Source organism: Idiotropiscis lumnitzeri, chromosome 2, assembly GCF_059441095.1.
Source record: "Idiotropiscis lumnitzeri isolate Australia: NSW breed Sydney's pygmy pipehorse chromosome 2, RoL_Ilum_1.0, whole genome shotgun sequence".
NCBI classification, from domain to species: domain Eukaryota; kingdom Metazoa; phylum Chordata; class Actinopteri; order Syngnathiformes; family Syngnathidae; genus Idiotropiscis; species Idiotropiscis lumnitzeri.
In genome coordinates this window covers 15,914,150-15,936,231 of record NC_142392.1, presented here as the reverse complement: position 1 = coordinate 15,936,231, position 22,082 = coordinate 15,914,150, and the positions used below count along the sequence as shown (strand labels likewise).

Genomic DNA, 22,082 nt, shown 5'->3' with positions numbered 1-22,082 from the left:
TAGGTATGCTTGTAACCATGTTGCAACCGCTAGCGAGCTTCCCATGCATCTTGGACCAAAATGAATGTGGCAGGGGCAGTGACGTGGGTAATGGGTCTGCTCTGCGCTCGCCAATGCAGCTGATAAAAAGGCGCTGCTCCTCATCATAACATTTTGCGTATTGTTCGATCCAGTGCGCACCGAACCGTGACCACTGTATCGAAAGATATGACATGAAATAAACAACCCTAGCTACCAAAGGGTGCTGAATGAGAACACTTTTTATTCTTTTCACATTTGTTTGCATCGTCAGTTGAAAGAAAGTCATTGTTTTGTTACACGGGATTTTTACATTGTCACTTCATCAATCATTTTCTTGAAATTAACTCATTCGAACTTTTTGGCGTTGCAGAAAGTTGCGATACTTCACATTCCTGGCACTTCATTTTTCCACAGCATGACATTATTATCTTCCAATAAATACCACAATCACCGTGAACATTGAGATTTTCTTATTGTTACAAAGCTAATCTAGGACAGAAACACAAGTTGGGAGCAATAAGTGATAAAAGAAACCTGAAATTGAGCTAATTTCTCTTCGCACAATGACGTCCAGACCGGAATTGGAAATGCAGACAGCTGGAAGCGGCGGTCGATGACGACGTCACTTCAGCTGGACGCTACTCAGCATCACATACCACACCTCCAGCCACTTGATGCCTTGCAGATCTTCAACTTGGTACGTGTAATTCAGATGGTGGATGTCGTTTAAGGTCAGGCGGAAAGTGTCAGCGTCACACAAGATGACAACCTGGACAGCAACGAGACAAAAAGTCAACTGGCGCTCCTCAGTCAGTAAACATTACAGGTACACAAATGACAAGACTGGATACCGGTCAATCTTATGGCACACGCAGGACAATCAAAAACGCTTCAGCTAAAACCGCTGAATTCCACAGTTTTAAAAATTGATATAGCCATCCTATTTGTGCCCACTTCAACCTTTGCAAATATTCGAATGGTTTGGATTTGACAGGTTTTAAGACTTATCCTCACAGAGACGCTGACTAGAAAAAGCTTCATGAGGAAAACTTCCAAAATATTGGGCTAACTGTTCTTATAATCTGACAGGTTGTTCAGTTTGGATGACGAGGAAGCGATTGGTGTGACCTTGAACTCGAGTCCGGGTCCAAAGGGGCGCTGGTTGAGAAAGTCCACAGTCTGCTTTTGGCCCCACAAGTCATCCAATTTGGAGTTGAGGATGATGGTCTTGCTTTCAAAGTGGAACGCCAAGCGCAGCGCCGTCGCGTTGTCATTCTCACCGTTGTCGCTGCCGTCGTCGCGCACCAGCAAGTTGACGATGAGCCTGTAGCACAGACACGCAACGAGGTTGTGGTGCACGTAAGAGCCCTTTGTTTTTTTGGAGTGGGGAGCACGGGGGCTATTACTTCTCTGCTTTGGAATTGGCCCGTCCTCTGATGATGATGCGGCGGTTCACGCTGAGACCATCGTTGAGGGCAGCCTTGAAGCCGCCGCTCTGCGCCCACACAGTTGAGAAAAATGACAACTACATGATGAACTTTGTGTACAACTTTTTTCATGGACAAACTGTTTCCCAAGATGTCCCGAAAGAGAACCTATTTTGTGCGTACACTTGGGAAGGTCTTTTACACGCAAAACACATTTTTGTAGCCTCAAAACACGTTTTCGTAAACGGTATTTGACATTGCTCCACTTTCCCCCCCCCCACTTCACTCAAGTGGCCGCCTATATAAAGTTTCCCATCTAATAGAAGAAAATCACAAGTCGGCACGCATAAGTCGAGCAGGCGCTTCAGTTTGATGGCTGAAGGTGTCGAATGTTTTTACGACTGATGGACAAAACACAGATTAAAAATTGCACCTGAGCGTTAATAGCACAAACCATCAACTCACCGGGTTAGCAAACATGGCGAGCAGGCAAGAGCATGTGATGTCGTGGGAGGAACACAAGGTCTGATTGGCTGAGCTGGCGCAGATCTCTGGCTCCCAACTTGTCGGCATAGCAGCAGGCAAGGTCGAGCAGGTAGTACGAGGGCAGGTAGTACGAGGGCTGGTAGTACGAGGGCTGGTAGTACGAGGGCAGGTAGTAGGAGGGCAGGTAGTAGGAGGGCAGGTAGTAGGAGGGCTGGTAGTAGGAGGGCTGGTAGTAGGAGGGCTGGTAGTCGGAGGGCTGGTAGTCGGAGGGCTGGTAGTCGGAGGGCTGGTAGTCGGAGGGCTGGTAGTCGGAGGGCTGGTAGTCGGAGGGCTGGTAGTCGGAGGGCTGGTAGTAGGAGGGCTGGTAGTAGGAGGGCAGGTAGTAGGAGGACAGGTAGGAGAAGGGCAGGTAGTAGGAGGGCTGGTAGTAGGAGGGCTGGTAGTAGGAGGGCTGGTAGTAGGAGGGCTGGTAGTCGGAGGGCTGGTAGTCGGAGGGCTGGTAGTAGGAGGGCTGGTAGTCGGAGGGCTGGTAGTAGGAGGGCTGGTAGTAGGAGGGCTGGTAGTCGGAGGGCTGGTAGTCGGAGGGCTGGTAGTAGGAGGGCTGGTAGTAGGTAGGAGGGCAGGTAGTAGGAGGGCAGGTAGGAGAAGGGCAGGTAGTAGGAGGGCAGGTAGGAGAAGGGCTGGTAGTAGTAGCAAGCAATGTGGGATATGCAGGACAGGTGAGGTCAGGACATTTTCTGCAAGTGAGGTCAGGACATTTTCTGCAAGTGGGAAGAGTTATCGGGGTCTCATCTGCATGGATACAATTAGAAAAGAGAAACTGTTAGAAGATAAGTAAATGTTGTTTGTCTTGCTAGGCCTACTCTTACTTTTAGAGCATGATGGCTTAAATTCTTCGTAAAATACAAGAGTCCGGTGAGAGAGAAGTTGGAAATAACTCTGTTAACTCATTAATGGCATACATTTTCACGAGAGGAAACCCCTCAATTCCAGTGTTTTTCTGGATTTTGACTGATTTTGCGAGGCCAACAGAATACTGTGTTGTAATGCTATAAAAACAAGAAGTTATGACGCAAGAAAAAAAAAAAAAAAGGCTTAGATGTATAAATACGTCTTTGGGAGGCGGGGACTACATTTTTGAAAACGTATGTCTTATGGATTGAATGAGTTCCGCAATCATTTGAAGATATGCGTGAAGAACTGCTTCTGAACTAGCCACTCACAGTGTTGCCAAAATGTAAGATTTAAGAATGTGATTTTTCTAACTAATTTCTTACTTGCTTTTTTTAAAAAGTGTGAGGTAGTAAATCTGTGTCACAAGTAAATTCATTACACATAATACAAATAATAAAGCATGAAAACATTTTCTTTACTTGGAATATTTGACAAAAATAATAGTTTTCCGAAGCTCGATTATGCTGAGCGACAAACTCGAAAGTGTGACGTCATACCAAGGGAATATGGCAGAGCTCAGATTAGGCCAGTCAGAAATTGACTCAGAAAGCCAAATATCAAATGAAGACCTGCTTTGTGAACGTGCAGCCAAACCGCAGCTTTGACGATCTCCAAATCGTGTAGTCTGAGATCGCGATTTCCGTGTCGATTTTTTCCAAATTCTAAAAAGGCTTTACATGTTGTAAATCAGTTATTTCATAAACATGTGGTTAAAGGCGTTTTAACTACCGTATTTTCCCGTATTTTCCGGACGATTCATTTATTCATATTATATTGTGTCATTACTCCTTAATTACTGTAAGGCAGGGGTGTCAAACTCAAATACAGTGGGCTGAAAAGTAAAACAGCATTTCACTTTTTAAAAACAGTATCAATGCTTATCTTTTATTGAAAATTATGATTCTATTTTTAATGCAATACAATGTTTAGTTTTTAAAATGACTATTATCATTTACAATGTAAAATGGTATAGTAGTCCTTTGGCCAAATACAATGACACTGCAGGCCAGAGTTTGACACCGCTGCTGTAAGGCATCATTTGTATTGTAATGCGTTACCTCCAACAGTGCAAACCGACACGGCATGTACTCACCCAAGTGACGCTTGCAGACGAACGCCAGGTGACTTCGACATGCGTGATCCTTAACAGAAGCCCTCGTAGTTACAGCACAATTATGAGGGCCCATTTTACCCCAAGTCCTAAAACAGACAAAGTATCAATGCAGAGATGTTGCCAAAGAGCCACAGCAGACAAGGACTCCCCACCAACCCGCCTATACATTTCACACACAAGCCAGTCGGGAAAGGGACTGCTGGAGTTTGAGCACGATTAGGCAACGTCTGCGCCATCGGTAAATACAAGAGACGACTGCTTTTGACGGGCCGTAGTGTCAAGCGTGGACGTTCTGCCATCCCATACAGCAAACAAACGAGCCAGCAAAAACCCGCTTTTGCCTCTTTGACATTTGGAAGTCACAACACGAGCCAAAGACGGCAATTGGGACTTCCTGTTCACCTCAAGAAAATGACTTTGCTCGTGAGAAATGTCAGTGAGGATTGTTTCTTTATGTCTTGCAATGATTTTGTTCATGAAGGAGGGATTTTTCCTGATCTCGTCATGTCATTTTTTTTCCCCTCCGACCTTGTTCTTGTAACACTTGGAAAAATTGGATTGTGTAGTTGCTATTATCATCATCATCAAAACTTGAAATGACAAGTGAGCAGGACTGTAATGCTACTTACGTAGCTTTGTAAAAGTAAAGCGTTCCGTCTGTCCAATGCCAATGATGGGAATTGCCGTCTTTACGCCACAGGCCTATCCAGGCCTGTGGCCCGTGGAAACGCCTAGACAACCAGTGCTGCATAAAAGGGGAGGAAGAGATATCAATACACAGAGTGAAAGAAACAGATAGGCAGAGCAAGAGACAGACTGAGACGGGGGCGGACGTCTTACACGTTCCCCAGGGAACCAGAGGCTGGCCAGGTGGCTTCCCTTGGACAGACAGTGATACTCAGCATCCCACCAAGTCGCCTGCCATGTGGAGAAGTAGTAACAGTGTTGATTGTATTTCAGCCATCCTGACGGACAAGTTGACAGCGCTGAAACGACAAGATGAGAAACACGTCAACATCTATGTGTGACCTCTTTCATTGCACATGCAGGAGAAATTGAAAGTCCAATTGATTGTCATGGAATGACCAGGACAGACTTGACATGTTGGTGCATTGTTCTGAGTCATTTCAAGTGCTGCCCTCAGGGAGGCGCTACAAGACAATCAAGGCCGCACGTGATGCAGGGGATTCTTGTTCCTGGAAACCAGTATTATTTTGTACTCATATCACTGTACAGTTTTTTTTTTTTTCTTCCAAAAATCAAAACCAGAAACAGAATCAGAATGCCCTATGTTGTCATTGTACTCAGTGAACAACGAGATTGGAGAGCTCCCCCTCTCCAGTGCAATATGAAAAAAAAAATGATCCCCCAAAAAAAATAATTAAAGATGAAATAATTCAACAGAAATTAACATGAAATTAAATAATACACATTATGTTGCAGTTCTATAAGGTAAGGGCAGTTTTGTGCACCGGTAGCGCCTGCCCAATCAAAATGATGGCAAAAATACATCCAATGAAATGAGATGCTCGAGGCTTGACCCGAAAACTCCATTATAGATGCGAACTATATTAGTCAAAGTGAACGAAGTGAATATTTGGCTCACCTGTACAGGTTTTCCATATGGCAATGATGAAAACAAGCGTCGCGACGATTGGCGACCTCATGTTCGGGATTGTGGACTTATGGGCCCAACTCAACTAGAAACGATAATCAGCGAGCAACAACCGACTCACGAGATGGTGCCGAGAAGTGTTCGCAACTTAAATCCTGCCGTGTAACCGCAAAAAATTGGGTGATGTCGTTTCAAAGCCTGGAACAAACGTTGCAATACGTACAAAAGCTTTGATTTCGTTGGTGATGTAATTTCAAAGCTTACAGTATATCTATCTATCTATCTATATCTATATCTATATCTATATCTATATCTATATCTATATCTATATATAGATATAGATATAGATATAGATATAGATATAGATATAGATATAGATATAGATATAGATATAGATATAGATATAGATATCGATATAGATATAGATAGATAGATAGATATATAAATATATATATATATATATATATATAAACTAAAGAAATATCCACTGCGCTTGATATGAAAACCATTTGTCAGTGTTTTTGGTGACCGTAAAAAGGCTTTCAATACCATGGATCGTATTTGCAATGAAATGCATTTCAAGTTATTTAGAAAATATAAAGCTTGTTTGTTCTGATATATAGCATTTAGTTTATTGTGTGGAAGATGTATTACAGGTGCCGAATGTGGTTTCACAAAAATGAAAAGAATAAAAGTCAGGTTTGATGTAAATACAACTAAATTGGGTTATGATTATTATTTCAAAACTAATTTCATGATATTCAGTAACAGTAGGACAGACATTGGTGCTCAAATTAACATTGATAGTATTGATATTACGAAAGCAAGAGAAACCAACTTTCTGGGTGAATGAGAATTGGTGTTGCGAATCACATCTGTAGAACACAAAGTTAAAATGATCAAAAACAATAGCTCAGTTATACAACGTAAAGGATACGCTGGATAATAAAGCACTATATAATATTTTATATCACGTCATGATTGATCCCTATCTGACCTATTGCATTGAAATATGTGAAATGACTGCAAAACCTATTTAATAAAAAAGTATTGTTGGCAAACATCGCCATCTGCTGTTAACTTTGAGCAGCAGGGTTTCTTCGACGAGCTAGACGCAAAAGTCACGAACATTTATGTATAATAACGTTTAAAACTACATTTTGGGGGGGAAAACCGTCTTCAACGCTAATATTTTTTTTTACGACCTTAAGCTTGAAAGCTTGACCCAACCTTTCCAATGACTGGCCTGTGACGTCATCAACGCGCGACGGAAAAGAACTGTCCTTCGCTTATGTTCATGCCGTAGCCTCGTACGCCTTGTAAATGTACACCGTTTGTGGTCTATATGTAAAAACAATAGATTTGCACAATTTGATCGTGTGAGTACTCAGCAGCTAACGAACAATTATTCGTTCCACACACTGATCGTGTGCTAAATGTCCTGTTTGTGCTCATTTATACTCGTAGCATCATGTAATTCCTTAATACAAAACAAACAAACACGTGTTTACCTTTTCTGATTCCCTCTATCCACAGTCAAGAGGCGATGGCAGCTCCAAACGCAGTAGAACGAAAGACTTGCTGGGATGCCAGGGATTTATTATGGAAATGTCTGGATGACAACAATGACAAGGTTGCATCCTGCCAGAGCTTCCAAAGTGATTTTGAATCAAAGTGTCCTGCTCAGTGGGTAAACTTTTTCCTTGTCTTGCAAAGCCATTTTTTTGTCATTGTCTTCAGTGTCATTTTTAATACAAATCTTTGCTTGCAGGTCAAGTATTTCGGTAAAAGGAGGGACTTCTTGAAATATAAAGAGAAGATGCAAACAGAGGGGTTCACACCTTCTGAAGGCCCCCGGCAACCCTCCTAATCCCTAAAATAGATTTAAAAAAATGGTCACATTCAGGCCTCGAGGACTTGCAATCATTTCATATTCTAGTTGATTATGATTTTCAAATATATTATTGTGAATAAAGCTTCAAGTTGCATTGTGTGTCCCTTGTGACCATGCACACATTTGAGGAAAAAAAATAACAATAGATAGTGGTTGAAAGTATTTTATTCTTGTGCACGTATTTGGTCTTCCTAACTCTCATGTCTGCAAATGTACAGAACCAGCTCTTTATGTTACAAGTCTGTATGTATTTACAAAAATAGGCAAATCCACTGAGTTGCACTCAGCGCGACAACTTGAATAAATTACAAAGAAAAGAATACATGTATAGTAGTATATAGTCTTGGTGATTCTGCCTATGAGATAATTTTGCTTGAGCTGGATGATAAAGTCCCACATTCCACTGTGTAAAGATATAAAACACCTTTTACGTTTTTTTTTTTTTTTTTTTTTGCGAAGTACATGTTCTGAACATGATGTTCGTACTTTTATCTTAATGGAACATTGATGATCATAAAATGCAAATATGTGCGCTCATCCTTTGTACACAAAGACTCCTTCACATCTCCGAGACAACATTCATCCATGAGCAGCTTATTATTCAACAGTAAAACATTTGAGTTTTTTTTCCTAAAATTGATCTGCTGTGACTCCAAAAGTCCTTGCCTCGTTTCCACGGAGTGACTTAGGATTTTTTTTTTTTCCTTCCTCAAGATTGCATCGACCTTTATAGGGAAAACATGCACCTTTGTATTTGATTCTTTATCATGTAATCTTGTCATGACATTTCTTAAAAAAAAAAATCTCTGTTGTCCCCCATGACGTACTGTACAGTAGAGGGAACTTTGAAATGTCATCATGCAGTGACAGTAATTACATACATTTAAGGATATAAAATATATATATATTACAGCTTTCATTGTGAATTGTAGATTTCCACCTTCAGCAGCTTCCCCTTCCCTCAATCCAATTTCTTCCCATAAGTTCAGTCAAGACTTCATGTCGCTCCCTCTATAGAAAGACTAGAACACTCACTCTGTGGACGCCTCGTTTTTGGAAGACGGAGACTATAAGCTGCTGGTGACGTTTGCAGCCACTGCCCAGGCTGGAAACTCTGTCAAATTAAAGAGGGGAATCCCCCACGTGGTGATGGCCAACATCACCACGGCAACGCCGATCAGGTTCACCCCGAAGCCTGCTTTCACCTGGTGGTTGAAAAAGAGATGCATATACGCAAAGCTTTATTGAGCTAAGGTAGATTCTGTATTGGGGGTTAAAGAAAAAAAAATCACGTCATAGGAAGGAGCTATGGATGAATTATGTGGCTTCGACACTTAATCCTTTGCCAAGACTTACAAAATCCAACTTTTCATTCCATAAAAGCCTCCCAAGCCTTCTGGTGCTGGCAGGTGTGCGAGCGCATGTGATTTGGGGAATGTGCGAGTGCGGCGTACCATGTCGCTGATCTGCAGGTGTCCATAGCTGAAGACGATGGCGTTGGGGGGGTTCCCCACTGGAAGCATGACCCCGAATGACACGCACATAGTGGAGGGGATTAAAGTGTGCAAGGGGTTGATGCGCAGAGTCTCGGACTGCGAAAAGACAGTCAGAGGAAACAGCAATTTCAAATATTTGTTGATGCATTAACTCCAGAATCTACGGAGGACTGAAAGTGCCAAAATGAAATAAATTAATTAAAAATTGTCATCAATTAATTAAATGTTTCAGTTATTAATTAAATGTGGAATTAAATAAAGAAACGTCTTTAACTAAATTATCAATGATTATATGAAAAAAAAGAAATCTGATTATTTCTGTTTTTATTTCATCATGTATGGATTTAATTATTTCGTGGTCCCGCGTTGTTGTGTTTCATGAATTAATTTTATCGGTCAAACTCGCCCGTCAAAGTTAGTGGGCGGGGCTAAACGCCGACAAACTCAAATCTTGTCTTAGTTGTTGCTTTGGCCAGAAATGGTTGCAAACATGGCGGCGACGACGATGGAGGCCTTTCATGAGATCCCTTGATTGAGCGGTCGAGACTTGTATTTAAAACCAATGTAGAGGTGAATTGCATCACTCAATCTATCGGAATATTTTCACTAGTCACTCGGTTGGCATCAACCCATTAATCTGGAATTGATTTGCCTTGACTTGATGTGCAGCCCAACGAATCAGGTGTTAGGACCTGCCCACCAAAATTTTGATGGGCAAGTTTGACAGATAAAAATAATGAATGAGACCGTGAAATAATTAATTAAATACAGAAATAATTATGTAGAATTTTGTTTGCGTATAATCATTGATCATTTAATTAATGACACATTTATTTATTTAATTCCACATTTAATTAATTAACTCATCCACTATCAGCCGAGTAAAAAAAATGGATCTTTGACGTATTTAGCCGTCAATGGCACTCAATGAGTTAATGACAATTAAACATTGCACAGTGTATTTATTTATTTAATTTTGCCACTTTCAGTCCTCCGCACAAATCATCATCGAATGTGTTTTCAAACTCATGTTGAGGCGGAACGTACTAGTGCGGAGAGAATCGGCAGGAAGACAGTGAGCGTCGCCGGGTTGGAGGCGAACTCGGTGACCGCCGACACCAGCAGGCATGCGAGCAGGGTGACGCCCCAGGGCGGGAGTCCGCTCATGGGCTCCAGCTGGCGGCCGATCCACACCGACAAGCCGGACACCTGCGCGGCACAATCCGTCTCTCTCATGCACCGCGGTTCTGCCTGTTGAACTAACTACGCTCTAATTGATGTTGTACCTTGCAGCCGGCGGCCAGCGCGTAGCCTCCGCCCACCAGGATGACGATCTCCCACGGCATCAGCCTCTGGAAGTCCTTCCACGTGATCATGGGAGCCAGTGGGTCGGACGCTGTGAAGACGGGTTGAAAAACGGATTTGCAATTCGGGGCGTCGTCTATCGTCTGTTTTATCGACAAAGTAATGCATGTAATTCTTTAGTGCCAAGGAACTATGATGAAGAGAGTTGAGGGGGTTCATTTAGACAAAAGTAGCGCTTTTGTCACCTTACTAGTGTCAAGCAACTATGTTAAAGTGAGTTGAAGAGCTTTGTTTGCGGCCATTTGACACCATGGCACCAAGGAACTTTGTTGAAATGAATTGAGGTGTGTTATTTAGACAAAAGTAGTGCTATGCTGCCATATTGTGGCATCTAATGCCAAAGAACGACACTAAAATAAGTTAGGGAGCATCATTTAGACAAAAGTAGTGCTATGCTGCCATATTGTGGCATTTGGTGCCAAAGAACGACACCAAAATAAGTTAGGGAACATCATTTAGACAAAAGTAGTGCTTTTCTGCCACATTGTGGCATCTGGGGCCAAAGAACGACACTAAAATAAGTTAGGGAGCATCATTTAGACAAAAGTAGTGCTTTTCTGCCACATTGTGGCATCTGGGGCCAAAGAACGACACTAAAATAAGTTAGGGAGCATCATTTAGACAAAAGTAGTGCTTTGTGACACCTTTGTGCCAGGGGCCTGTAAGCTGAGGAGCTTTGTTTAGATAAAAGGAGTGCTATGCTGCCATATTGTGGTATTTGGTGCCAAAGAACGACACCAAAATAAGTTAGGGAGCATCATTTAGACAAAAGTAGTGCTTTTCTGCCACATTGTGGCATCTGGGGCCAAAGAACGACACTAAAATAAGTTAGGGAGCATCATTTAGACAAAAGTAGTGCTTTGTGACACCTTTGTGCCAGGGGCCTGTAAGCTGAGGAGCTTTGTTTAGACAAAAGGAGTGCTATGCTGCCATATTGTGGCATTTGGTGCCAAAGAACGACACCAAAATAAGTTAGGGAGCATCATTTAGACAAAAGTAGTGCTTTTCTGCCACATTGTGGCATTTGGTGCCAAAGAACGACACCAAAATAAGTTAGGGAGCATCATTTAGACAAAAGTAGTGCTTTTGTGCCACATTGTGGCATCTGGGGCCAAAGAACGACACTAAAATAAGTTAGGGAGCATCATTTAGACAAAAGTAGTGCTTTGTGACACCTTTGTGCCAGGGGCCTGTAAGCTGAGGAGCTTTGTTTAGACAAAAGGAGTGCTATGCTGCCATATTGTGGCATTTGGTGCCAAAGAACGACACCAAAATAAGTTAGGGAGCATCATTTAGACAAAAGTAGTGCTATGCTGCCATATTGTGGCATTTGGTGCCAAAGAACGACACCAAAATAAGTTAGGGAGCATCATTTAGACAAAAGTAGTGCTTTGTGACACCTTTGTGCCAGGGGCCTGTAAGATGAGGAGCTTTGTTTAGACAAAAGGAGTGCTTTTGTGCATCTTGGCACCAAGGAATTGAGGCACTATATTGAGACAAAAGCAGTGCTTTGTCACCATCTGCTGGCATCTACAGGCTGTCCTAAACCTAGTTGGGGCAGAATTTGGCCCCAGTGTATATTTTTGATTAGAATTGCCTTCTGTAAAATATCTGACGGTTCACAGATATAATGTAGTCACAGACACAAAGAGGGGAAAAAAAAAAGCCAAAGTTAGCGTTACCTTGGTTTTTGTAGCTCGAAGAGGGTGAGGAGAAAGGCCGCTTTGCAGGAATAAGGAAGAGCAAGAATCCCAGGAGGACCGATACCGTCGCATCAGTTCGATAACCTTTCCTAAAAGATGCAAGACGTTTTTTTGTTTTGTTTGACGCACAACATGAATGAGGACTTTTGGGAGAACTTGCTTCTCAAAAAGCGACGTCCAGCCGGGAACAAAACCGGGCTCTCGCGTGAACCATAACAGAGTCATCAAGATGAAGAAAACACCGGTGACAACCTCTGGGTAGCTAGATCATAAAAAAAAAATTTAAAAAAAATGTTAATAAGGAATTAAAATGTCTGCTTTCCTGACGGGTTCTATCGACACCTGATGGGCCCGAGTTTTTCATACTCCTCATGGATTCTCTTCTCCGACATCATCTCCCTTTTGGACTTGCGTTTTTTACTCAGCGAGCACGTTTCCCTAAAGCTGGAGGAAGACGGATGACATCATCAAGCGCACATATTACACCGTGCGCGCTCACACTCGCACCCGCACGCACTTGCAGCCCAGGAAGAGGAAGTGAAGCCACAGCCAGGTGAGGACCAGCATGATGATGGCGATGGGGAAACTGAAGATGAACCATGTGCCAAAGTTGATCACCTTGGCATCCGGATAGCGTCTGAAAAGGCAAACAACTTTTTTTTTTTTTTTTTTTGGTTTGTTTTGTCTTTTTTTCCCATGTACGGCGCATACGTGTTAAACTGCTCGGCGAATATGAGGTTGGTGGAGGTGCCGGTGATGGTGATGAGTCCACCGATGGTCGCGGCGTAAGTGATGCTGAGTGTCAGACATTTACAGATCATGTGATCGCGCTTGGTGGGATATTGCGAGTCTCGCCGGGCCTTCACACGCTTCACGTTCGGGATTTCGATGGCCACCTGTGGGGAAGGCCCACTGATTAACAACTCAAATCTAAAATCGATTTTTGGGTTAGTAAGTACTTACTCACCTGCGGTAAGTGTCCGTTTGCATGTGTGATGCAATCTTGGTTGGTGTTGGGCGTCTCGCCGACCCCGTTGGTGTCTCCGGTTTGTACCTGAAGATGTCCAAATAGAGTCGCTTATTTGTTTGTAGTTTTTTATTTTTGTTCAAAACTAAATCTTAAAGGAGAGGTCAACAACCAATAAATGTTCGATGCGCCTTCACTAGTCTAAACATGGCATCTCAGGGGCGGCCATTTTGTCACTTCTGTCGACTGAAAATGACATCACAGTTGCTCAGTGCTTGTTTTTGAAGACCTCAACTTATTCCTTTTTAGGATTTATTTATTTATTTTATTTACACTTTTGTTCGTTTACAAATTTTTCTCATTTCTTATTGTTGTCTTGTTATTCTCATGTTATATCCATCGTGACTAATTGTTGGTACATTTACAGCTTGTGAGTTAATTAAAAAAAAAAAACGGCATGGCATCTCAGAGGCGGCCATTTTGTCACTTCTGTCGACTGAAAATGACATCACAGTTGCTCAGTGCTTGTTTTTGAAGACCTCAACTTATAAAAAAAAAAAAAAAAGAAGACCTCAACTTATTCCTTTTAAGATTTATTTATTTATTTTATTTACACTTTTGTTTGTTTACAATTTTTTTCTCATTTCTTATTGTTGTCTTGTTATTTTCATGTTATATCCATCGTGACTAATTGTTGGTACATTTACAGCTTGTGAGTTAATAAAAAAAAAAAACGGCATGGCATCTCAGGGGCGGCCATTTTGTCACTTCTGTCGACTGAAAATGACATCACAGTTGCTCAGTGCTTGTTTTTGAAGACCTCAACTTATTCCTTTTTAGGATTTATTTATTTATTTTATTTACACTTTTGTTCGTTAACAATTTTTTCTCATTTCTTATTGTTGTCTTGTTATTCTCATGTTATATCCATCGTGACTAATTGTTGGTACATTTACAGCTTGTGAGTTAATAAAAAAAACAAAACGGCATGGCATCTCAGGGGCGGCCATTTTGTCACTTCTGTCGACTGAAAATGACATCACAGTTGCTCAGTGCTTGTTTTGGAAGACCTCAACTTATTCCTTTTTAGGATTTATTTATTTATTTTATTTACACTTTTGTTCGTTTACAATTTTTTCTCATTTCTTATTGTTGTCTTGTTATTCTCATGTTATATCCATCGTGACTAATTGTTTGTACATTTACAGCTTGTGAGTTAATTTAAAAAAAAATTAAAAATTGCTCAGTGCTCAGGTAACAACCAATCACGGCTCACCTGTTTTCTGAAGCTGAGCCACTGTGATGTCATTTTCAGTCGACAGAAGTAACAAAACAGCCACCTCGTTAGATGGCTAAAAACGAGTGGCTGATCGTGTATTACAAGCCTTCGACTCAAAATGACATCACAATTGTTAACAACCGATCATGGAACAGCTTCAGAAAACAGGTGAGCCGTGATTGGTCATTCTCTGAGCCCTGAGCAACTGTAATGTCATTTTTAGTCAACGGAAGTGACAAAATGGCCGCCCCCTGAGATGGTTAAAAACGGGTGGATTTTACTCCTTAACCCATATTCTGCAAACGCAATATTGTTTTAATCGAGTCTTACCTCACTAAGTGTAGACACTTCCTGTTTATCGCAATCGTTGCTGGAGGATAAGGAGAAAAAAAAAAATCACAGCAGTTAGACAAATGAACATTTTTTTTCTCTCATGGCATAAAATCGAATCAGGTTTTTGAGACAGTTGAAATAATGATGATAATAACAATTCTCAGCGTTACCATTACGCTCATTAAAATACTTCAAATTTCCACTTTAGACAAATTGAAAAAAATAAAAAATTAAATTCCAATTGTGCAATACTAGTAACGTAGTATTTAATTATAATTTGATTAATTGAATAAATTATTGTGCATTACAAACCATTGCTGTTTATTGGAAATGGTTTTGTGATTAAAAACAACAACTAGATAAAACAATTAAGGGCTACTATCAGGACTAACTAACTCACCAACTGTTTTGAAAACTGAGCAGTCACTGGTTCAGTCTTTGTTTTCCAAAGTAAAAGCAGATGTTTACTTTTTTTCGTTAACTCAAAAATGTAGGCGAAACAATGGCGCTAAAGATTTACAATTATGAAAATAATTGTCAATTTAATTTGACAATCGAGTGGTTGTCCATTAAACTATTTTTTTTTTTTTTTTAAATCCTATGCCACGCCTGCCACTCAGACACAGGTGGGAGTGGGCGGGCTCTTTAAAAAAAAAATAAAATAAATAAAAAAAAAAAAACAAATACTGTTTTTAATGTCATTTTCCATGATGCTTGATAAACTATACTGGGTGAAAAAAAACAAACACGAAATTGCAAAGTGCTAAAATAAATTCAACAAACAAATTCAGTTGGCTGAAGTACGGATAGAAACAATACCCGTCAGTGCGGTAGAGCAGCGCCAGTTGATTCTTGACCAGGTTTTCTTCTTTGTCTGAAATGGCTGCGAGACCAAATTTGACTCATGAATATCACAATACAACAAACACAACTCTTGCATTGGATCTCATACCACTGTCTTCCTCTGTGGCGTCGGGTCCGAGGTTGTCGGCCATGCCGGTGCATATAAGTTGCTGCAGGACAGCCTCGGCGATAGGCATCACCATGGCTGTGGTGGACGTGTTGCTGAGCCACATGGACAGGAAGACTGTGCAACACATGAAGCCCAGCACCAACCTGCCCAAGACAGCAGGAAAAAAAAAAAACACTCATGTGAATTTGTCAATAAATCATGCTGCTTTAGAGCACCTCGTTGTCAGCAGTGAGTGCGTGAAATTGACGCAGAGAGATAGAAGAGCAGGAAAGTTGTCACTTTTATTTCTTTTTTTTGTCCCCTGTTGGGATGGCTGCTTTAGAGCGCCCCGTTGTCATGCACTGGAAAATTCCGCAGCATTCCTGCTTAAGTTGTACACTTGAATGCTCACATGCCAGGCTTGGCCCCTGCGACCATCACCATGCGCAACGCGATGCGCTTGTGCAAGTTCCACTTTTCAATGGAGGCCGCCAGACAGATGACACCCATCAGAAGCAACGTGGTGTCTTTCGAGTACTCGGCCGCCACCTGAACATACAACAACACAACAAACAAGTCATTTACATGTAAATCAACTTGCTCAAATGCTATTTAAAGATGAGCGAATATGCCTGCCCATGATGTCGTCACCTATATACTCTCTAAATCAGGTGTGATTGGCGAGCCACAACGGGTTTGAAAATTTGACAGAGAAATCTGAGAAAAAAAATTCATCTTAAATGAAAGTGAACAAAAGGATTAGAACAATTTATATGCCTTTGAAAAACCACAGCATTTAGAAATTAAAAAAAAAAAAAAAAAAACTAGTTTTATTCCTTTAATTTTTTTCAAGTTGGGCAGGCCGGATTAAAATGTTTAACGGGCCGCATGTGGCCCCCGGGCCGCAGTTTTGCTCTGAATCCACACAGATGTTTCCTGGTTTTCCCAGCTCTCTGCCGCCACTGCATCCAGCATGCACACCAAAAGTGTTCCAAAAGACAGGAAATGTTGCATAAAAGCTCTCCCTTGCATATTTACGGCCCACCATCACAAAGAGGCTTACAGCGTGGTTAAGAGGCGGCTTTACAAATTGCTCACATGGCACACTTTTTATGTAATACCGCAATAAGAAAGCTAAAGAAAATGAAGACTGGTGACTTATTTGTGACGTTACACGCTTTTACGCACTAGTCAAGAGAGAGACATTGAACGAGCTTTGGACTCAAAGCTTTGAATACGGAAATAATGTCTTCGAAAAAAATCAGAGTAGCTCACCTCGCTTGACTTGAGTACCCCAAAGAGTGGGTAGAGGAAGGCAGGGACGAGGGCAGCAGCACCCAAGGGAACAGCCTCGGACACCCAGTAGACTGCCGTCACTATGAGTACATATGCGCAACACGCCTCCTGCAAACAGAAAACGTTTCGATTAGAATCATTTTATTTTCGATAAAACAGTTTGGGATCGCGGCCAAAATCGGAATGAGCTGTTGCATACCACGGTCGTAACGCTTATGTAGGCGGTGATACCAAATTATCGAAGAAAAGTCGAAATGTAGCGGACTTAACATAAAGCCCTGGGGTACTCCGACATGTGGAAGCAAATTGATTTGAACTGACCAACCTCCATTTAATGCACTGTCAAAGTCCAGAGGTTATCACACTACAAACTATGAACTGTGTCTCCCGTTGCTATTGATTTAACTCAATTTCCAGATGGAGCGGAAAGTTGATAGCTTTGGTTGCAAAAAATAACAAGGTGTTCAAGTTGATTTCATGCCAGAAGAAAAAACATTTTTAGTGAGAAAGGAACGGCAATAGTGAATTTGGTAGCACATTTTAATTTTAGAGTGACCAATGAAAATCGGAATTGGAAAATAAAATGACAGTCCTTTGACACTTGTACACTTTCTAATGACACTTATGACAAATGTAGAATTGCTTCATAGAGATTTCAGTTTCTATTTACTGATGAACAGCTGGGCCCGTGCTGAATCAGCAGCAAAAATTCACACAAAGCATGCATGGAGGTGGACGAGCTTGAGAGGATACATGCTTAGATAAATGAGTAAACAGGAGGGGAGATACAAGAAACATGATTCAGCACTCGCTGATTATTGATTATTGGCACCCGTTTATCAAAGGAGGTCTGGGAGACCTTCAAACTCGCGTCGCTGATTTCTTTGTTGCGGTCGTTTTTGCAAGTTAAAGCAAAAAGTGCAAAGTGAGCAAGAGCTGCTGATGTCAGAAGTGTTTAAATTTTTTTTTGAATTGTTATATTAATGCAGGAATGTGACAATTAATCGAAACTGAGTGAAATATGCATTGATGTAAAAAATAAAAAAATCCATATAGAAATTTTGATCTCATTTATTTAATTTATTTTTAATTATCATATTAATGCAGGAATGTAACAATGAATCAAAACTGCGTTAATTATGCATTGATGAAATTTTCTTTTAAATCTATATGGAAATTTTTATCAGATTGATTTATTTTTTTTTAATTATTATATTAATGCAGGAATGTAACAATTAATCGAAACGCCATAAAATATGCATTGATGAAAAAAATAAATAAAAATCCATATGGAAATTTTGATCACATTTATTTATTTTTTTAATTATTATGTTAATGCAGAAATGTAACAATTAATCACAACTGCGTAAAAAATGCATTTGATGTAAAAAACATTTTAAATTCATCTGGAAATTTTGAGCACATTTATTTATTTATTTTTAATTATTATATTAATGCAGAAATGTAACAATTAATCAAAACTGCGTAAAAAATGTATTGATGTAAAAAAAAAATTAATTCATATGGAAATTTTGAGCACATTTATTTAATTTTTTTTAAATTATTATATTAATGCAGAAATGTAACAATGAATCGAAACTGTGTAAAATATGCATTAATGAAAAAAAATTAAAATCGATATGGAAATTTTTATCAGATTGATCCAATTTTTTTTTATTATTATATTAATGCAGGAATGTAACAATTAATCGAAACGGCGTAAAATATGCATTGATGTAAATATATATATATATATAAAAATCCATATGGAAATTTAGATCACATTTATTTATTTTTTTTTTATTATTATGTTAATGCAGAAATGTAACAATTAATCAAAACTGCGTAAAAAATGCATTGATGAAAAAAAAAATTAAAATGGAAATTTTGAGCACATTTATTTATTTTTTTTTAATTATTATATTAATGCAGAAATGTAACAATGAATCGAAACAGCGTGAAATATGCATTGATGTAAAAAAAATTTTTAAATCCATATGGAAATTTTGATGCCATTTATTTATTTTCAGGTGTTGTTCTGAGACTGACTTCCACCTCAGCGCAGCCAATTGATTGGCTCATCAACTCCCTCTTATCAGCGGCCGGCTCAGGAAATGATCATGAGTGGCATTTTGAAGGACAAATTGAATTCCCTGAACCAATCAACAACAGGCTAAATGTTTTAAATGGAAAAACTTCAACTCTAAACCGCACTATGAATCTTGATGACCAACACTGACTCTGCACCAACATGGAATCCACAACCGGAAATGAATTTCTTGTGTCATTTTGCTCTCTAACAAGCAAACAAACATGGAAAATGTGGTAATTAATTGAGCCGGTTTGACTGCAACTTGAACTGGATGATCTGTTGCGCTGCAGCCGAACACACGCACGCACAATGTCACATTCCTGAAACAGTCTGCGGTCGCCGGTGTCGTAAGAAGCCAGCACGACGCCGAGCCAGCGTGCTGTCGGTGGCGGTACATGGATTATATAACTTCATTACTGGGATTATTTTTTTTTTTTTCTTTGTGTTGATGTTCTGGCACCTTGGCCTCATCCTGGGCCAACGTCGTACGGTGCCAAACATGCGCCGGAGCTGACGTAACAGCAAGGGGAGCTGCGATTGGCTGGCGGGCCGCTTGGAAGCACGTGAACCACCAAAAACACTTTTTCACTTCACTTTCGCTGAATTTATTCTTCAAGTCGAATAGAAAAAAAATAATAATCGGAAAATAGCCTACCTGTACTTTTGCTAGATATCAACGTGGACTGATTATTGTTAAGTGGAATGTTGCCATCTGCAATAACAGGAGATATCAACCCCCCCCCCCAAAAAAAAAAATATATATAAATAAATAAATAAATATATATATATATATATATATATATATATATATATATAAATAAATATATATAAATAAATATATATATATATATATATATATAAATATATATATATATATAGTAATAAGTAATTCTGTGTAATCTAGTTTGTCAAATTTGCAGATAAGATGCAAAGTTTTGAAAATTAATTATTTTGTATTTTTTTATTTTTTTTTTTTACATTTTGTTAATCAGAGAAATAAGAATTTTATACGTAGGCGACCAAACCATAAAATTGATCATGTACAAAAACTTACTAGAAGTTTCAATTTCGTGTCCCTGGTAGCATAATTGCCTAAAAGCTAAAAATACACCCTGAGCTAAAAGATTCCGTTTTCTGAATTTACTGTAAAAAATGTTGATACACATCATCATCTAAAGAAAAATCGACTATTAGTTATGACTTAACCAAGTCTTTTGCTTTACTTTCAAAGCCAGCAACTCTGCACATAATGGATTAGATCTCGCAATAATCCTATTGTTCTTGCAACTTTTTTTTTTTTGGTACATATTTTCCCCTATTTCTTCTAACATGAATGGGACAATTTATGCTCGTGTGAACCCCGTTTGACCTCATCTTCCGCTGATGTCCATGTCATGGGCATGACGCGACATCTCCGCATAGATGCAGCCTGCTGATCAGGATGAGCATTCATCACAACAATAGGACCTTTTGATTGATTCTCACACAACAAAATCCTATCAGTGGACTCAAAAAAAAAGGAGCTTCAACAACACCAGCCGCATTGGACTTTGCACGTATTCTTGAATTGCGCTGTTTTCTTCTGTTTTATTTTAATAGGTAAAGCAATTGGAAGTGTTGTTAATTTCTAGTTTGGGTGTGCTAATGTAAGATGATTTATTTTCACTACGATGTCTATATTTGTATAGATCTATTTTATTTCTTATTTAGGGGAACTATTGTTTTGTTGTATTTGCGGAGGGATATAATTGTCTATATTTGTATAGATCTATTTTATATCTTATATCCCTCCGCCAATACAACAAAGCAATAGTTCCCCTAAATACAAAATAAAATAGATCTATACAAATAAAGACTTCCCAGTCTAAATAAATCATCTTATAGGATAGATTTTTTATTTTTTTTATTTTAAAAGACACTTGAAAAAATTAGTTTAATGTTGTCTTACGTCAAAGAAATGTAACGTGGAGTTTTCTTAACAAGACGCAACGAAACTTGAGCTCGTGTTCTTTTGTTCTAGCAAGTATCGAGTAAGTTGGACTCACGCTGGTGGGGTGAACGAGAGGAAGCGGCAACAGGGAGAGAGGGATGAAAATCACCACGATCAGATTCCTCGCCCGCCACAGCTTCCTGAACAGATCCATCCTGGCAGCGGCCTCCAACCTCATGGGTGACCGGGGGCTCTGGACTCAACAGAACCGGGGGTGAACGTCACCAAGCAGCCGAGCTGGAGAGGGAAAGGTTCCGGTCACCGAAGGTATGTGTGTTGCGGGGCCGGTGGTTGGGCCACACTGCTTCCAAAGTTCGCCTGCTTGTGCGCCTTTACGCATGAGTGGACTGCTCCCGGTGTGTCTCACGACCCTCTCCCCGAACTGGCTCTCGTCTGTAGCGTCAGGTGAGGCCCCAGGGGCTCATTTATTGGCTTGCTTAGATATGCTAATCGAACATTGCTTTGTACCGACCTCTGTTGTGTGCCAGCCAATCAGACTTGAGGTGTTTGCATAAGGGCGTGGGCGTGTAAGGGGGGGTTTTGTGGGGGCACTCGTGCAAGGGATGTTGGAGAAACTCGACTACAACTCTTAAATAAATACTACTGAAAAGAAAAGATTAATATTATTGAATATTTAGAGAATTTAGTATCGAGTATATGTCGGTGCATTCTAATGGAACGTGGGAACATTCTGGTCATGTGACTGTAATGTAATTATATTAGGGAGAAACCCCCGTACAAAGTTAGTGCAATTGTAAAAACCACAAAATAAATTCCTGTAATGTACATGCTAGGATCCAACATTGCCCTCTAGTGGAGGATTTATTGTGTAAGTGGACCGGCATGCAATACCAAGCTGAATATATATATATATACACACAGTAATATTTCCATAAAATCAACCAATCCATTATTTAACCAGATAAAAATGCAAAAGATATCATGAATACCACTCCCACTCAAATTATGTCACAGATATTAAAGGACTGTTTAAATACCGGTTGTGTCAAATGAAAATAATTTACAAGTCATCGCATTAAACTGATGAGCAAGTTGATGAATTTGATCTACAGTACATGAAAATAATATTAATATTAT

At 40.0% G+C, this 22,082-nt stretch overlaps 3 protein-coding genes across 4 annotated transcripts; 1 reads left to right on the top strand and 2 right to left on the bottom strand.

Annotated features, from left to right (window-relative positions):
• Positions 1 to 282: 282 nt before the first annotated feature.
• Positions 283 to 2,021, bottom strand: LOC148341797 (grifin-like). Its single transcript, XM_088287956.1, has 4 exons — positions 1,914 to 2,021; positions 1,428 to 1,516; positions 1,150 to 1,345; positions 283 to 790 (listed from the first exon to the last, which is right to left on the bottom strand). Exons 1-4 carry the CDS (start codon positions 2,019 to 2,021, stop codon positions 644 to 646), a joined length of 540 nt encoding a protein of 179 aa, XP_088144082.1. The 3' UTR covers positions 283 to 643.
• Positions 2,022 to 7,159: 5,138 nt separating this feature from the next.
• On the top strand, positions 7,160 to 7,605 carry coa6 (cytochrome c oxidase assembly factor 6). The gene is made up of 2 exons (XM_088288407.1): positions 7,160 to 7,307; positions 7,389 to 7,605. The coding sequence occupies exons 1-2, from the start codon at positions 7,164 to 7,166 to the stop codon at positions 7,485 to 7,487; spliced, it is 243 nt and encodes an 80-aa protein (XP_088144533.1). The 5' UTR covers positions 7,160 to 7,163; the 3' UTR covers positions 7,488 to 7,605.
• A 53-nt stretch (positions 7,606 to 7,658) lies between these two features.
• On the bottom strand, positions 7,659 to 21,415 carry slc13a4 (solute carrier family 13 member 4). 2 transcript variants are annotated; one of them, XM_088288406.1, is made up of 16 exons: positions 21,040 to 21,415; positions 16,882 to 17,010; positions 16,019 to 16,155; positions 15,610 to 15,770; positions 15,474 to 15,537; positions 14,652 to 14,691; positions 13,043 to 13,129; positions 12,787 to 12,971; positions 12,593 to 12,712; positions 12,418 to 12,519; positions 12,236 to 12,337; positions 12,055 to 12,164; positions 10,294 to 10,403; positions 10,055 to 10,216; positions 8,966 to 9,103; positions 7,659 to 8,716 (listed from the first exon to the last, which is right to left on the bottom strand). In XM_088288406.1, exons 1-16 carry the CDS (start codon positions 21,160 to 21,162, stop codon positions 8,579 to 8,581), a joined length of 1,908 nt encoding a protein of 635 aa, XP_088144532.1. In that variant the 5' UTR covers positions 21,163 to 21,415; the 3' UTR covers positions 7,659 to 8,578. The 2 variants fall into 2 exon arrangements, with proteins under 2 accessions (XP_088144532.1, XP_088144531.1); XM_088288405.1 differs by having other exon boundaries at positions 15,607 to 15,770; positions 21,040 to 21,414.
• Positions 21,416 to 22,082: the final 667 nt, after the last annotated feature.

What these genes read in the sequence shown, in the direction of transcription:
- coa6 (XM_088288407.1), top strand. Translation starts at nt 7,164, where the DNA reads ATGGCAGCTCCAAACGCAGTAGAACGAAAGACTTGCTGGGATGCCAGG. An exon ending in CAAAGTGTCCTGCTCAGTGG is followed by an intron (nt 7,308 to 7,388) that starts GTAAACTTTTTC and finishes CTTTGCTTGCAG; the next exon opens with GTCAAGTATTTCGGTAAAAG.
- slc13a4 (XM_088288405.1), bottom strand. Translation starts at nt 21,162, where the DNA reads ATGAGGTTGGAGGCCGCTGCCAGGATGGATCTGTTCAGGAAGCTGTGG. An exon ending in GGGTACTCAAGTCAAGCGAG is followed by an intron (nt 16,156 to 16,881) that starts GTGAGCTACTCT and finishes TTGTATGTTCAG; the next exon opens with GTGGCGGCCGAGTACTCGAA. An exon ending in CGCCACAGAGGAAGACAGTG is followed by an intron (nt 15,538 to 15,606) that starts GTATGAGATCCA and finishes TTGGTCTCGCAG; the next exon opens with CCATTTCAGACAAAGAAGAA.
- LOC148341797 (XM_088287956.1), bottom strand. Translation starts at nt 2,021, where the DNA reads ATGCCGACAAGTTGGGAGCCAGAGATCTGCGCCAGCTCAGCCAATCAG. An exon ending in TCGCCATGTTTGCTAACCCG is followed by an intron (nt 1,517 to 1,913) that starts GTGAGTTGATGG and finishes GTGTGGGCGCAG; the next exon opens with AGCGGCGGCTTCAAGGCTGC. An exon ending in GCCAATTCCAAAGCAGAGAA is followed by an intron (nt 1,346 to 1,427) that starts GTAATAGCCCCC and finishes TCTGTGCTACAG; the next exon opens with GCTCATCGTCAACTTGCTGG.